At 42.4% G+C, this 15350-nt stretch overlaps 1 protein-coding gene across 3 annotated transcripts in view; it reads right to left on the bottom strand.

The window, feature by feature from the left end:
• Positions 1 to 14233, bottom strand: part of arhgef39 (Rho guanine nucleotide exchange factor (GEF) 39) — an 83430-nt gene extending 69197 nt beyond the window's left edge. For 2 of the 3 annotated variants that reach the window (XM_059987610.1, XM_059987612.1), the window contains exons 1-2: positions 14193 to 14233; positions 11245 to 11330 (exon numbers count right to left, since the gene is read on the bottom strand). In XM_059987610.1, coding sequence (XP_059843593.1) covers positions 11245 to 11260 — 16 coding nt within the window. In that variant the 5' untranslated portion in view covers positions 11261 to 11330; positions 14193 to 14233. Of the gene's footprint in view, positions 1 to 11244; positions 11331 to 14012; positions 14168 to 14192 lie in introns of those variants that run through there. The other variant, XM_059987611.1, reaches the window with a different exon arrangement.
• Positions 14234 to 15350: the final 1117 nt, after the last annotated feature.

Here is a 15350-nt window from a genome sequence, read left to right as displayed (position 1 = left end):
AAACCAAATTATCAAGTTTGCTGATGACTGGTTTGCCCCGACAGCGATGATGAGACAGATAGGAAGCAGAGTGGTGTGAGCACAACAATTTGAGTCCCAACACCAAAGAGGTGATTGTGGACTTTAGGAATACGCAGGCTCACCACTCCTCACTACACAGAAACTGTTCCTCCAAGGAGAGAGCTAGGAGCGCCAACTTTCTGAGAGTGCTCATAAAGACAATCTCACCCGGTCCCTTCACACCCCCTCTTTGGTCAAGAAAGCACAGAACGGAGATTGAGGCGAGCAAGGGTCTCCCCATTCTAACTAATTTTTACAGGAACACCATCAAGAGTGTTCTGACCAGCTACATCACCATCTGGTACAGGAATTAAAAGGCAACTGACCACAAGATCCTGCAAAGGATTAAGAGTGAACACCGGTGACACTGACTGAGTGTTGTGAACCCACAAGAAGTTGGGGGCTTCGGAGACCGCACCAGGAGATCGATCAGTAAAACTCACAGTGTTACGGCGGGGCCGGTGGGGACTTGTGTGTGTGTGTCCACTCATGCCAGAGTGACGAGTCCACCACAACAGAAGAATGGTCTAGCTGAAGGACGGAGGGGTCATAACTAAATGGCCACAACTATACGACGGGCTAAAGAAAGCCACAGAAGGTTTGCTTGCCGCAGCTGCCTAATCTCTCGCTCTCTCTCTCTCCCCAACAATTTCAATACAACAACCATAACTACCTCAGCATTTATGAACTGAACTTTATACTTTTCTATGACAATTCATTTACCCCTAGATGTCGATAGAGCTCGTTTATTATTGCTTATTATTATTCCTACACTTTTAGGTTTATTATTGCTAACTTGTTTTATATGTATATTGGCATTTTTGATATTGTATTGTGTAGTTTGCTAATAAACACCTTTAGTTTTGGTATCACCAGGCTCCAACGGATACTTCTGTCTTTGCTGGTCTGACACCCATTTACGGGGTACGTAACACACATGATAAATAAATCAAAATCTGAATGCATGGGTACAATGAAAAACTTACTTGCAGCACTAAGGCTAAACGTGTGCTAAAGTTATCAAGAATTGTTATCTAATCTTTATTTGAATTCCACAAGCTTAATACTTCACTTGCATGGCTTCAACTTTCATAATGTTTGTCAGTATTGAATCCTCCAAGTATCTGGCCGTTAAGCCGATTCTAAATGAGCAGCTCAGTTCACTTGCTTGAGATCCAGCCCAAGGAATGTACAAAAATGACAATGCAGTAAAAGATTGGTTATCCTGCACACGTTTGACTTACTCATTCTTTTTAACGTTCCAGTCACTTCCTCAGCCCAGCTCTTCCCTCCCAAACGCTGATTACTTGTTTGCTTCAGAATTCCGAACTTGATTGTAATAATCACTATCGAATGGAAGCCAAGCACACTGAATGTCTGTATTCAATCATCATCAGACCAAATGAACCTTCTTGTTTTTTTTTTGAAGTCTGTCTTTGTTCATATGAAAATATTACTAATTTTCATCAACAAATGTTTATGCCCTGGGGCAAGTGAAGAGAGAATGCTGCAAATTTGGATCAAAAACAAAAAATTATGGAAATAAGCAGGTTAGAAGTATTCACTAAGGTATAGGTTGGTTCATTATATCCAATCACCAGCAAATGTCTCCACTTCCAACTTTAAAGATTCAAAGATTAGATATTTGTCACATTTACGTCAAAATATACAGCAAAGTGCGCCATTTGCATCAAACCATATCAGCAATGATTATGTGTCACCACTCCTCTGGCACCAGAATAAATTTCCCACAAATCAGTAGTTTGAAATGTATATCTTTGGCGTGTGGGGGGAACTGGAGCACCCAGAGGAAATCAACATGGTCAAGATGAGAACATACAAACTTCTTCCAGGCAACGGCAGGAATTAAATCCCAATCGTACAGCTGGCACTGAAATAATGTTACACTAATTGCTACACTATGCTGCTGCTATGATGGAAGAAAGTTGAAGATGATTGGACATTGCTGATGGTTGGACTGGAAAACTACAAATGTCACTCCACTCTTTAAGAATGGAGAGAGACAGAAAAAAGGAAATTATAGGCCAGCTAGCCTAACTTCAGTGGTTGGGAAGACGTTGGAGTTGATTGTTAAGGACATGGTTTTGGGATACTTGAAGTCACATGATAAAATTCAGCAAAGTCAGCATGGTTTCTTTAAAGGAAAATCTTGCCTGACAATTCTGTTGGAATTATTTGAAGAAATAACAAGCAGGTTAGACAAATGAAATCAGAGAACACAGCCTCAGAATAGAGGGATGTCCATTTAGAACAGCGATGAGGAGGAATTTGTTTAGCCAGAGAGTGGAATTTGTTGTCACAGGTGGCTGAGGAGGTCAAGTCATTGCGTATACTTAAGGCAGAGGTTGATAGGTTCTTGGTTTTTCAGGGCATGAAGGGTTACAGGGAGGAGGCAGGAGATTGGGTCTGAGAGGGAAGTGAATCAGCCAAGATGAAATGGTGGAGCAGACCTGATGGGCCAAATGGCCTAATGCTGTTCATTAACCTTATGGTCACCATGAACACCAAAGTCCAGGTGTACAGAGCCTGTGTGCTGAGGGCGAAACTTGGACCCAGGACACAAAACAAGAACAGCTACTCAACGCTTTCCATATAACCTGCCTCAGACACATACTTGGTATCACCTGGGAAGACCAGTGCTCGAGACAGCAGGCAGCACCTCTATGTTCACCGTCCTCAAACAGAGGCGTATGTACTAGCCAGGCTGCGTCTTGCGCATGGCAGATGGGCACATACCGAAGGACCTTCTCTTTGGGGAGCTGGAGTCCAGAAAGAGGCCAACAGGAAGACCCCAGCCATGCTACAAGGACACCTGCAAGCACAGCCTCAAGGCCCTTGGTATTAACAGAAACACGTGGCAGTCACTCGTCTCAGACAGGGATGCCTGGAAGCAGGAGGTAAAAAAGGGTCTCTTGATGCAAAGGCCACTCTGATGCAGCAAGCAGAGGAAAAGAGAGGCTGCTGAAAGCTCCGTACCAAAGACGCCAGAGCTGCCTCAGTGTTCTGCTGTAGAGTGTAGCAAGGACTGTCACTCCTGTACTGGACTCCAGTCACAGCAGATGCTGCTTAACCCAGTCCGCCAAAGGCACAAACCCATGATCCCCTGGGATCGACGGCTGCCTCCTCAAGGAGATCTTAAGGTCTTATGATTGCATACAAGGTGATTGTATTTCAAGGAGACCCTGCAGTAACACCCAGAAGACTAAGGTGATTAACCAAGTCAAATTTTATGATTTGCAAATTTTTTGGAATACAATTTCTTTGAAAGAATGGCAACTATGCAGTCAATTCACTCTAACCTCTTGGCCATATTGCTCTCAATTCAATAAGGTGGACACAAAGTTGATTTTCTGCTTGAATGAGAGGTCAAACCAAGGGTTATATATGCAATGATCACAGTCAAACATGGAACTCAGCAGAATCTTTTATTAAAACTAGGAAATGATAAGAATATAGAATTTGTGACCATATAGATGGGCAAATATGAGTAATGATTTTTAGAACAAGGGATTAAGAACATGAGGAAGGAACAGAGTATCTCGAGGGTAAAATGACGAGAGATGGGAGGAGGAAACTTGGGGAGCACAAACATCAGCATTAAACAATGCTCTGCTGTCATCCAGCAAATACCACCACTGGCAGAGGTTATGTATCATATGTAGCTAGATCACCTGTAGTGAAATTAACTGTAAGGCAGATCACATGCAGAGAATGGCCCTTCTGAACTGATCTAGTTTCAACAAATCAGTAACAAGTTTGAAAAAACAAATGCTTTTTTAATGTTAAAGCACAAGGAAAAATAAGCCTTTTATTTTATTTATCAGCCATATAGCTAGTAGTTTCTACTTGCAAGTTCTACCAAATTCAATGGGCTACTTAAGGAGTTCTATTTCTTAATAATTCAGCTCTGGCTGTTCATCATAAAAATCATATATTTGCCAGGAGCAAAGATTTCAGTATGAATAAAATGGGTAGGAAAACTGGGGAAAGAATTAGAGTGAAAGGTTGCAATGTTGGTTAAACAGAGAAAGAGACCAAAAAGAGAGATGATGCTCAAATCATGTCCACGAGAATGACACAAGGGCCAGAAATAACTGCAATACCATCCAAAGGATCACTACCAAGAGGTCTGGGTAAGCTGAGGCAAAAAGCAGAGGGTTGGAAAAACAGAAACAAATAATTCAGACAAGTAAATTAGAATCGACAGTAAGATCTACAAGATTTAAACACGAGCAATGTTGCAGAAACTAAATTTTTTACATTATCGCCACATCATAGTATAAGCATATGGAATTTTGCCATCCCACAAGGCTGATAATGCTTTGCAAGCATGGTAGTGTTGCAGTTAGTATAACACTAATACAGTGATGCAGGTTCAATACCACCGCCGTCTGTAAGGAGTTTGTACATTCTCCCAGTGACCTCCAGCTACACCGGTTTCCTTCCGCATTCAGAGATGTGTGTGGGTCTCAGGTATAATTGGACAGTACAGACTCGTCTTCTGAAAGGGTCTGCTATCATGTTGTATCTCTAAATAAAATAAAATTAAAATAATGGCTCAAAATTATATTTCAAAACAATTAAACAGCAAGAACTGTTTGGCTCCAAATATTTAATACAGAGGAAATGTTAACCCCCACAAGGCTATTAAGATGGAGTTGGATAATCAATCCAATGAATGTTTGTATACTGGTATGTCACACGTCTTGTCCTTACTTTGTTTTAATTATGTTCATTTGGAATCTATCAGATTGATTGCGAGGAAGTGGGAAGAGTGCATGCAGGCAGCTGCCGGTGGATCACTTGCACAATCGATCGGGCTTCCTGCACGGGGGACGCTCGCTCTTTTTCTGCAAGTGTTCGTCTTGGCAGGGCCGGTTCATCGCTCCCACGCTGTAAGTTGGTCAGTACGTACCGTGGCTGATACGACTCAGTAAACACGTTTAATCTGACTACCGCGTTGTCGTGCTTGGTCCACACATATGCAACACAGTCAAATATCAAAACTTAGTGAAATAGAAAAGATTACAGCATTGGAGCTTACAATGGTTAAAACTAACAATCACACATCCAGGTATACCCATAATATTAAACAGTGGAGCTGTTTCTTGAGCCTGTTAGCATACTGCATCATGTTAAAGCCACTCCTGTCCTGTCTCGGATTCCCTTACGGTGCCAAGAAATCAATCTAATTTGAATACATTTAGTGACTGAGCATGTGTGATCAGTAGGAGAGAAAATTCCCATGAGTATGAAAGAAACTTCTCATCTCAGTGTTAAATGTCCAAATTATTGCCCTGAACCTACAAGACCAAGATCCAGACTCTCCAGTTGGAAGAAGAGTCATAACTTAGCAATGCTCTTGATAAATAAGATCTTCTCTCACTCAAATTTTAAACGATTGATCCACTCTGCTCAATTTCTTATTAGACACTCTTCCCATTACAGCAAAAAAAAACACACGTAAACATTTGTGGAAACTCCACCAAGGCAATAAATATACTTCCTTGGGCAGAGAAACAAAAAACTGGGCATAAATCCCCAGGTGTAATCTCACCAAAGGGCTTTATAATGAAGCCAATAATAGGGTGCACAAGAATGCCAAAAAACCCTGAAAGCTGCATGCAGCATGACAGGCCACTAATATAGTAACCCCACAGGCCCATGGATCTAATTCTAGAAGGCAGGAGCAGGCTGTGTAGATTCCATTTCTGTGACCAGCATAGGCATACTGAGATGAAAGGCCTGCTCCTGAATCAGAAATTGCCTTTACAATTGCAATGTAACACATCTCGAAATGACACATTGTAAGAGATAGTTTATAAGTTGCTCAACACTGGTAAACAGCTATCCAAGATAAAGTGATGTTGTATCAGCTTTTGTGTACAGACTTGGAAATTGACTGATTCTGTTCAGATTAAGTACTGATCACAATATATTAGTATAGGTAAATGATTAATTAAGCCACTATTTAAGCAATAAGGGGTGTCCGAGGAGGGATAGCACCTCTGGTGAAAGGGCTTGTCGTGTCATTCTAGGGTAGTTCACTCACCTTTGGTCCCTCACTTCTCACATCTGGCTCAAAGTAGCTGCTGGCACCTGACAGTGACCACACCCCAGTAGACTGCTCCGACAGGCAGGCTGAACTAGGCAAGGGTAGCCATCACACCCCAGTGAGATGGGACTCCATTTCTGGCAGACTGAGCTGATGAGGTCAGCAGAGATCCAACGGCCAGGATGGCCGTTCAGAAAGCTTCATGGAGAGTGAAGGGCATGGGAGGTCAATAACTACAACCAAGAAAGATCCCAGTTCTGGCTACTACTCGTACGACTGGACTCGGACATTCGACGTTAAGAGAGTGGAAGTGCCCAGTGCAACAGCTCCTCCACTTTAAAATCTCCCTCGCACAGGTTTCTACTGTCATCAGCGAACACCACAGAAAAAAGAATTAATCAAGCTATACGCCATGCCCGATGGTGACAACGACACCACATGTGAAGAAAACGCCCATGAACTCATTCTTGAGTTTATAAGATCGCGGCCTCCTTTAAAACGGGTCTCTATCAGGAATCCACTGCCTAAGCCACACACCCACATGAGCGAATCCTAGAAGAGATCAGTCAGAAAGAAAACTAAGACCAGTGCAGACCGTTTGTAGAAAGAGAAACAAAGATTTTGCCAGTATTTGTTCCCATCGAGTTGAGAAGAGGGTGGTGAGCCACCTCATAATACTGCAAGCTTTCGGGTGATGGCGCTCCCTCAGCAGGAGATTTAGACCCGCTGGTAATGAGGAATTAGTGAGACGAAATAAAACACCAATAATCCACTATCCAATTACAGTTGTGCACCCCTTATCCAAAAATCCAAAACAGCTTTGAGCGCTGATGTGACTGACACCACGAAATGGAAAATTCCACGAGGTGCTGGCAGGTTTGCAGCAGTTCGCAGTGGATTTGTCAGTGTCGGAGTGAACATATAACGGTACGCTGATCATCAAACAAGCAAAGCTCTGGCAGGACGGATTGAAAATTGAAGGTGATAGTGAACATGCACCAGGCTGGTTGCCGAAATTTAAGAAAAGGCACGGCATACCTGTTAAGTACATATGTGTGATGAACAAGTGTTAGATAAAGACTGCTTCACAGTAGACCATAAATTCAGAGTCGGGAATGATGGCGATGCCAAAGAGCCACTGACTGTCCACCAGGGCAGCTGAGAGAGCGATAGTTTACCTTTCTGATGGTTCAATGTACACATTACTGTTTCATGCACAAAATTATTTAAAATGTTATATAAAACTACCTTCAGGGTATATAAACAAGCTGTATATGTAATGTAAATGGATTTTGTGTTTAAATGTGGTCCCATCTCCAAGCTAGCTCATTATATAGATGCCAATGTTCCAAATATAGAACACTTCCAGCCCCAGGCATTTCAGATAAGGTGTACTCAACCTGTATTGGGAAATCCCAATTATTTAGCTTGGCATCTGACTCAGCATGGGCTAGTCTGTGCATCTATTAAACACGGTGCTAACAAAGACCACACTTTTCCTGGGTAAATTGAAAACAGCAACTTGATGCACGATGAAATGGGCATCTGCACACTTTTATTACCGTGTGGCGCCACAGTACCACAACACTATTACTGCTCAGGGCATCAGAGTTCAGAGTTCAGTTCCAGGGTCCTCTGTAAGAAGTTTGTACGTTCTTCCCGTGTACACGTGGGTTTCTTCTGAATGTGCCAGCTTTTCCTTCCACGAATGGCATAGTAGGTTAATCGGTTACATGCCTGCAGTTGAGCAGTTGGGCTAGCAGTGTCTGTTACTGTGCCGCATCTCTAAGTAACACAAAAATAAATACATACAATTTCCAACACGAGAAAACGAAGCTGAGGAGCTGAACAGCAGGGGTAAGACGATTCCACAACACAATATGGAAGTTGTCTTCTTTCTGTGCCCATTTGAAGGAACTAAGTTCCTTCTTGTTTGTTTCTATTTGCTTGTTTGCTTACAGCGGGCTCAGTGTCATCATAAATTTTCCAGGAACAATCTAAAAATTAACACCAGGATGATTTCTTCTAGGTTTCCATTCTAATCTTTGCAAAGCCCTACCGTTAGCTCACCATGAGCAATACGGGAGAGCACCTGCCAGTTGTGAATTTAGGCGACAATTAGGCAGATCAAGGACCTGATGACCTTGAGAAAGCACCATTTTACAAGTGACGAAAATGTCAAAGACTTCCGTGTGCACAATGTACAATTATAGGCTGACAAAGCCAACATCGAGTGGCCTTAATTACGCGATAGCCTCCATAATATAGTATGTCAGCTGTACTCCAAGCCTCTGTCACCTTAATTCCAGTTTCACCAGAGTGCTATTCACCTCATGCTTTCCCCAGTAATGTCGTTTTTAATGTTGCAGCAAGACTGCATTGTTAGTTGGCACTAAGAGTTTAACAGTAATTAACCCTTGCTCTGTCCCCAGGGAACTGTACATCAGCGACTTGCCAGACTACTGTAAACAAGCAGTTTCTGATCAATGAAGAGCCGCGTTGGCTGTGGAGCACAGTAATAATGGGAGCAATTTCTCCATGGATAAACCTGCACAACTAATGATTCAAGTGCGACATTATCTTCAGAAATAAAACGCTGCAAATGCTGAATTCCATTTTTCAATGCATAATTGAGACCCAAGATTATAGTAAGAGATTTGAACACAAATAAAGCCAGATGCTTTCCTTAATATAGATATAGTAAGTAGGCTATTAACGTGAACATGTTGCAAGCACTTATTTTACCAGATAACAGAATTCCCTCCTACACTAAAATGGTATACAATGAACCTATGTGCTTACTAGTGATAGCTTTTAAAAATTCTAGGCACTAAAGGTTTATGATCTCCCTCAAATTCTGTCAGTTAATAAATTAAAAACTTAATTCCAATTGCACAAACCAGAAGCAGCAATAGCTAAGGGCTGAGGATTTCATATCAGAAAATCCTGAACAACACCTCTGACTCCTAACTGTCAGCTGCAAATGATTTCGAAATGGAATGGACTCTTAGCATTAACAATGTCTCTGCTGGCAGCCACAACATAGCTATGAGCCATTGTTAAACTTAAATCCATAATTCTCTCCTTCCTTTCATCCACATCCAAAAGAGCCTCACTCCCAAGCCTCTGAAAATGCAGCTATGTGTCTGTTGCTAAGAGTTTACTGAAGCAGGCAGGGAGTTCACAATTGCCAATTGCCCCTCATTCTTCAGCTTAGACCCAATAACAGCTTCCAACTGACTATTGTCCGATACTGCAAGGTAGACACCATGTTTCTGCCAATTGCACTAATCCAGAGGCAGTCTCCAGGGAAACTAACATGCACATTTGGAAACCAAGGCAAGCCCACACATGCTCTAAACATGAGGTGAGCGGAATTACTGTGAAATGTGAATTAAGATGACATATGTCTAAAATGAAACCACCAGTAGCAATCACATAATTAAGACTACTGTAACTGTAATGATGTCAGTGATGGGAGAAACCACCAACCATTTTGATTAAAAACACCAGAAGATCTGACCCAGAGTAAACTACAGGCCTGGAAACTGACATGTCAGTTTCTTTCTCCAATGCTTTTTCTCTTAAGTTTTCCTTTCCTTCTCCATGAGTTTAATTGCAGCCAAAACCAGCTCAATGCTGGTCCCAACCCTCACTTTTTTCCTTCCTATGGGGTCAAAACCACACAATTTCTGAAAGAATTGCTTTCTTCTTGCTAATCAGGAAGAGGTAGATTACAGATGAGTGGGGAACTAATGGGCATTCGGTTAAATGTAATTACTAGAATTACCAGATGCTAAGAAGACTGAAGAAATACTAATTCTCAAGTGATTTTGACCCAATAATTAAGAAACTGGAATCCTAAACTCCAGAATCCTAAAATTCAAATCTTGATCTTTGATCATTTTAATTAGGAGATGTAAGCGACCCTCCAAGTATTTAACCCACTGATGCAGAACGTCAAAAATGGTATTTGAAATATAATTTCCTGTCAAAAGCAACTCAGTACCACTTCTAAGAACTTTTCCCATGCAAATGTTTGCCAAACATTTCTCATTAGTCAGTAGCAAAATCAAATGAATAATGCCTTTACTATTGCAGAATCATTTGGCCATTTGTTCACAGATTAAGGGATAACACCACAGCTTGTTTATTGACTGTTTCATTACCAAACAAGAAAAGCAGCTACTATGGTACCTTGATTCCTTGGGTAGTAAGCACTTTACATGAACACTGGACAGCTATTTAATGGGGGAATGAAACTGAATAGTACCATCGAGGAAAGCAGGGATAGTATTTGGAAACAAAGCCACAAAGGCACAAGATCACAAGTTTTTGGGCCATCTTGCCCGTTAAGTCTGCTCCGGCATTTGATCGCTGATTATTTTCCCACATAATCTTTAACTCCCTTACCAGGCAAGAACTTTTCCATCTCTGTCTTAAATACACCCAATGACTTTGCCTCCACAGCCCTTCTTAGCAATGAATTCCACCAGTTCTCTATCTTCTAGCAGAAATTCCTCCTCACCCCAATTTTAAATGATCAAACCTTTATTCTGAGTGCGCCTTCTAATCCTAGGTACCTTCTCCTCGTCAACCCTATCCAGGCAGTAAGGTAAGAAAAGGCAATGAAAGAATGAAAGAATACTCCAGTGATGGTGGACAGCATGCTGTGGCTCTCTTCTTGATATTGGCAAAAAACAGGTTCTCCTTATATGACAACTGATTATATCCATACATCAGTACTTCGCCACTTAGAGCTCTTGATTCATGTTATAAATTTGGTCTCACTGGTCTTTGAAGAGGTGCAAGTGTTGCACAGGACATGAAGATCTATTCTACATGAGAAAGTAGGTCCATAATTATACTCTTGACACCAGATAAGCAGCTACAGGGAAACAGGACCTAGTAATGCAACTGAACATTAGAGGCTACAGAGATCTGAATACTCAACATATTGCACCTCTTCAAGGAGTGTGATCCTCCTCTAAACTGAAACTTGATGGGACTTCTTAAGCATTTGGGCAAAAAGTGTTGAAAGTAGGTTCACAGCAACAGGATCAAAACAGGGCTTCCTTCAACATTTAAGAGCCAAAAGAATCACTTACGCGGGTGCTGTTTCATATGACTGCGATATGATGGATGCAATAAGGTCAATTTCTGTTTAACCTCTTTGTAAGCACAGAACTTCTACCTAGAACGAAAAGGTAGTGAATAAATTTTCAGTCAGTATTGACTTTGGAGATGATTTAAGACATGAACAAACAAATTTTACTCTTTGATACACAAGATGCAGGGTATCTTTAGAATGCAGATATACTGTAAGAACCTCCAGTCCCTCATACATTGAGGGTACGGCTCCTCAGGCCTGTCCAACCACTCGGTGAGATCATGATTACGCAAGTACTTCTTCCTACTTTATATGAGTCAATGTAAGTCTGAACATTTATCTAACCATTGAAAATATTTTTTAACTAGGTTGGCCTGGCCTCTGGAGTACAGAATTCCAAAAAATCATAATGTTCAGGAGAAACTCAACATTCATCATGAAATTGGCAATTCCCTTAGATTGTTTCTCCAAGGTGGAAACATACAGTAAGTATCTAAAAAGTGGACAACCAACTGCCACATCGCCCTTTCATTTTACACCAAGGCTGGTGGAAAGTCAGGCACAAGGCAACTGCTGACAACAGGATCAAGAATGATTCAGTATCGAATTATCATCGATCAAGCCAACACCACAATATTGTCGGTGCTGGTAACCACCTCTTATTGTACTTCAAGCACTGAACAGTGATATTCATTACAGGCTGCATGCTGCAAGAGTGAAATCCTCTGGAGGTGTCTGCTCTTTGTGTCAAGGAGTGGGGCTGATGGTGAACTAGCACTTTCAGCAGTTCTCATGGGGAATTTTAAACCACTCCACCCACATCACAGAAATAATCCTTTGCAACAATTCTTCGAATTTGCGAGTCAGAGACGACATTGCAGCAGGGCAGGCACCATTTGAAAAAATATCAAGTCCTATTGGGAGTTTTATTTGAGCCAATAAAAAGAAGGGAGGTGCAGGAGTGACTAGTGTTAGAGTGGTCAGGTTTCAGCAAAAACAGGCAGAGGCTAAGAGTGCTGAGTTGTTTGTTCTCGATTGCTTTTGATTGTGGAACTTGGCATTGAGAAGTTAGAACCAAATGGTAGAACAAGCTCAGAGAGAAAAGACTGAGCAAGTGACTAGGTGATTGTGAAACTCAAATCTTTCAAAGAGAAGGCACAGGTAAGCCTTTTATATTGTCTGTAAATTCTTAGTGTTTAGTTCAGTGTAAGCAGGATGGTTAAGGTCGTGGAATGCTCCTCCTGTAAGAGGTGGGATTTCGAGGTACCTCACACTCTCCATGATAACTACATCTGCAGGAAGTACAGCCAACTCCAAACTGACAAGGTCAAGGATTTGGAGCTAGCTGTACTTGGGATCATCCGGGATGTTGAAACCCTCATAGATGAAAGTTTTACTGAGGTGGTCATACGCAGACTGTGGGCTTCAGATAGCAGATGGATGACCCCCAGAATTAAGCGGAGTCAGCAGTCAGTACAGAGTTCCAGGCAGCAACAATTATGCCCCTTTCGATACTGTTGTGGGGTAGGAGTGGTTACCCATTAGTGCATAGCAGCAACAGCCAGGCTTCTCTAAACATTTGCTATCATCTCCCCAATTCCATACTCCTTAATCTCTCCAGTTAGCTGTGCACTCTCATAGTGCAACTACAATGCATCCACCATAATTTCCGATTTGCACATTAGATTTTGTTTAAAAAGTGTACAATTGCTCCTAATTATTTCTTCCCAGTCTGTAGTAACAAATTCATCATTGAAGACTCTGAAAACGTTTACTAACAGAGACAAGTTCAATGACTTGAAATTAGTTGGATCAATTAGTTTCAAAAAAGGGTGCACTTTGGCCACACTTCAATCTTCCACTTGTGTCCATACTTACAAAACAACTCTCCAAGGATCCTACAAATGTTCTTCCCCAAGTTTATAGGTCACAGAGTTTCCTTTCAGTCCCTAATGATTTAATTCAACCCGTATCACTAATTCTGTAACCTTATCTCTCTTGAAGGAACCAGTTGTCAAGGCAATCCAGAAGATACTCACTGAGCCTTTTCACAAACGTTTAAATCCATACTCTTGGAGTTCAGAAGACTAAAGGTTGTTCTTACTGAAACAAGGTGTTTCCACCAATGAACAAGTTTCAAATAAGGGACACAGTTTAAAACAGAGAAACAGAGTATTTTCTTCTGGCAGATGGCAGCAAATCCCTGAAATTCTCTACACCAGAAAGCTCATGATGTTAAATCACTAGGGATATTTAATGGTGGACATTTGTTTTGTTGAAGGATCAAGTAATTAAGATTATGGAAAACTGGCATAAAGTCAGGAGCAGATCAGGCAGGATCATATTGCTCAATAGTACACACGTGGGGAGTGGGCAGATATTCTACGCGTAGTCAGATGTTCTAGTTTTTTTTAAAGAAACCAAGGATCTATCATAGTTAGAACCACCACAAGTGGTGGTCGCAATTCTGAAAAGGAATTTTCATTCCGTATAATGGAAGGAAAACCCGTCTGAATTTAGCTTTTACTTAAGGCTAACCGGTACATTGCAATGAATGTGGGAGAAAGATCAACTGCCGGTTAGCCAAGGAGGCAAATCGGAAGCGCGTCCCCTATCTGAGTCCAGGGTCTCCCGCTGGATGACGCCCCGCAGTCTCGTCTACGCTGCCACCGGATGGGCTGGAAGAGGCCGCCCATTGCGTGGCCGCCCGGCCCGGCCCGGCCCGTGCGGGAGCCGGCAGCCCAGTCCGCTTCCCTCGAATCACACCTGGGCTTCGTTCGAGCAACCGGACTCGCTCTTGCTGCCAGCTCCGCGGGTTAACCCCTTGGTGAAAGGAGACGCTGGCCTCTCCAGAGTCGGCAGGGACGTTTCACAGCAGTAGCTGCGAGCCCGGAGAACCTCGCTTCGCTGACTGGATCCGAGATCCCATTCACTGTTCCCCCTTACCTGCGGCGCCGCGCCGCGCCGCGCCTTCTTTTCAAATCACCAACTGCCCGCTTCTGCCAGCTTCCGATTGGCTGCGGCATAACCAATCACGAGCCAGATAGCGTGCGTCATCATACGGGCGAAGCGATGCCAAGTTCAAAGTTCAAATTTATTATCGGTGTGCATCTATATCGCGATATACTACCCTGAGGTTAATCTTCTTGTAGGCATTCACAGTAAAACAAAGAAACGCAATCAATTCAATAAAAAATGAACACAACAAAGACAACAAACTGTTCAAATACAAGAAGGAAAAACAAAATGATAGTTATAAATGAGCAATAAATATTGAGAATTATAGAGTTCTTGAAGATGAGTTCTTAGGTTGTAGAACTATTTCAGTGTTGGGGTGAGTGAACAGTTCAAGAGCCTGATGATTGAGGGGAAATAACTGCTCCTGAACCTGGTAATGTGGGACCTGAGGCTCCTGTCCCTCCTTCCTGATGGCAGCAGCATGGAATATCACACAAAATGTTGGAGGAATTTGGCAGGTCAAGCAGCATCTGTGGAGAAAATGGAGAGTGCGAGTGCACATTTCTGGACCAAATGAAGAATCTGGACTGAAATTGATTGACTATCAGATTTTGTGTGTTGCTCCACGTTCCATCACTGCAGTTTCCTGTGTAAAGGGTCTCACCCAAAATGTCAACTGGCCATTTCCCTCCACCGATCTCTCCATCCCCTTGCCCCTCCCCTTCCCTCTCTCCCATCTGTCTGTCTGTGATGCTGCTGAAAACAGGTTTTACACCATACCTGTACGTGGCTGTCCTTGTGCACATGACAATAAACTGGACTTGACCTGGTGAGTTTTTCCACCTTCTCGTTTGTTGATACCGACAGGGATGGGTTTCATTCTCCTTTCCCTTCTCCATTTTTGGAAGAACTCCCAAAACACATTCCCGATAGAAAGAGAGAGGGGATGCTCCTCCTCGTCACGCCACTGGTGGAGGCAAGTACTCTCACTTCAGGACCTGGATAAGCATTTAGTGAAGGCAAGGAAGCAATCAACCTTGCCTTGTTATGCATGATACCCAGCAGGAAGTAACTGTTTCTGTGCTGCATGACTTTGAAATCTTTACCCCTTTTTGATGCACCTCACTGTCAATCTGGATCTACAGT

Source organism: Hypanus sabinus, chromosome 13 (assembly GCF_030144855.1).
Source record: "Hypanus sabinus isolate sHypSab1 chromosome 13, sHypSab1.hap1, whole genome shotgun sequence".
Classification (NCBI taxonomy): Eukaryota; Metazoa; Chordata; class Chondrichthyes; order Myliobatiformes; family Dasyatidae; genus Hypanus; species Hypanus sabinus.
Note: the sequence above shows the minus strand (reverse complement) of the source record. Positions and strands in the feature narration are given on the sequence as shown.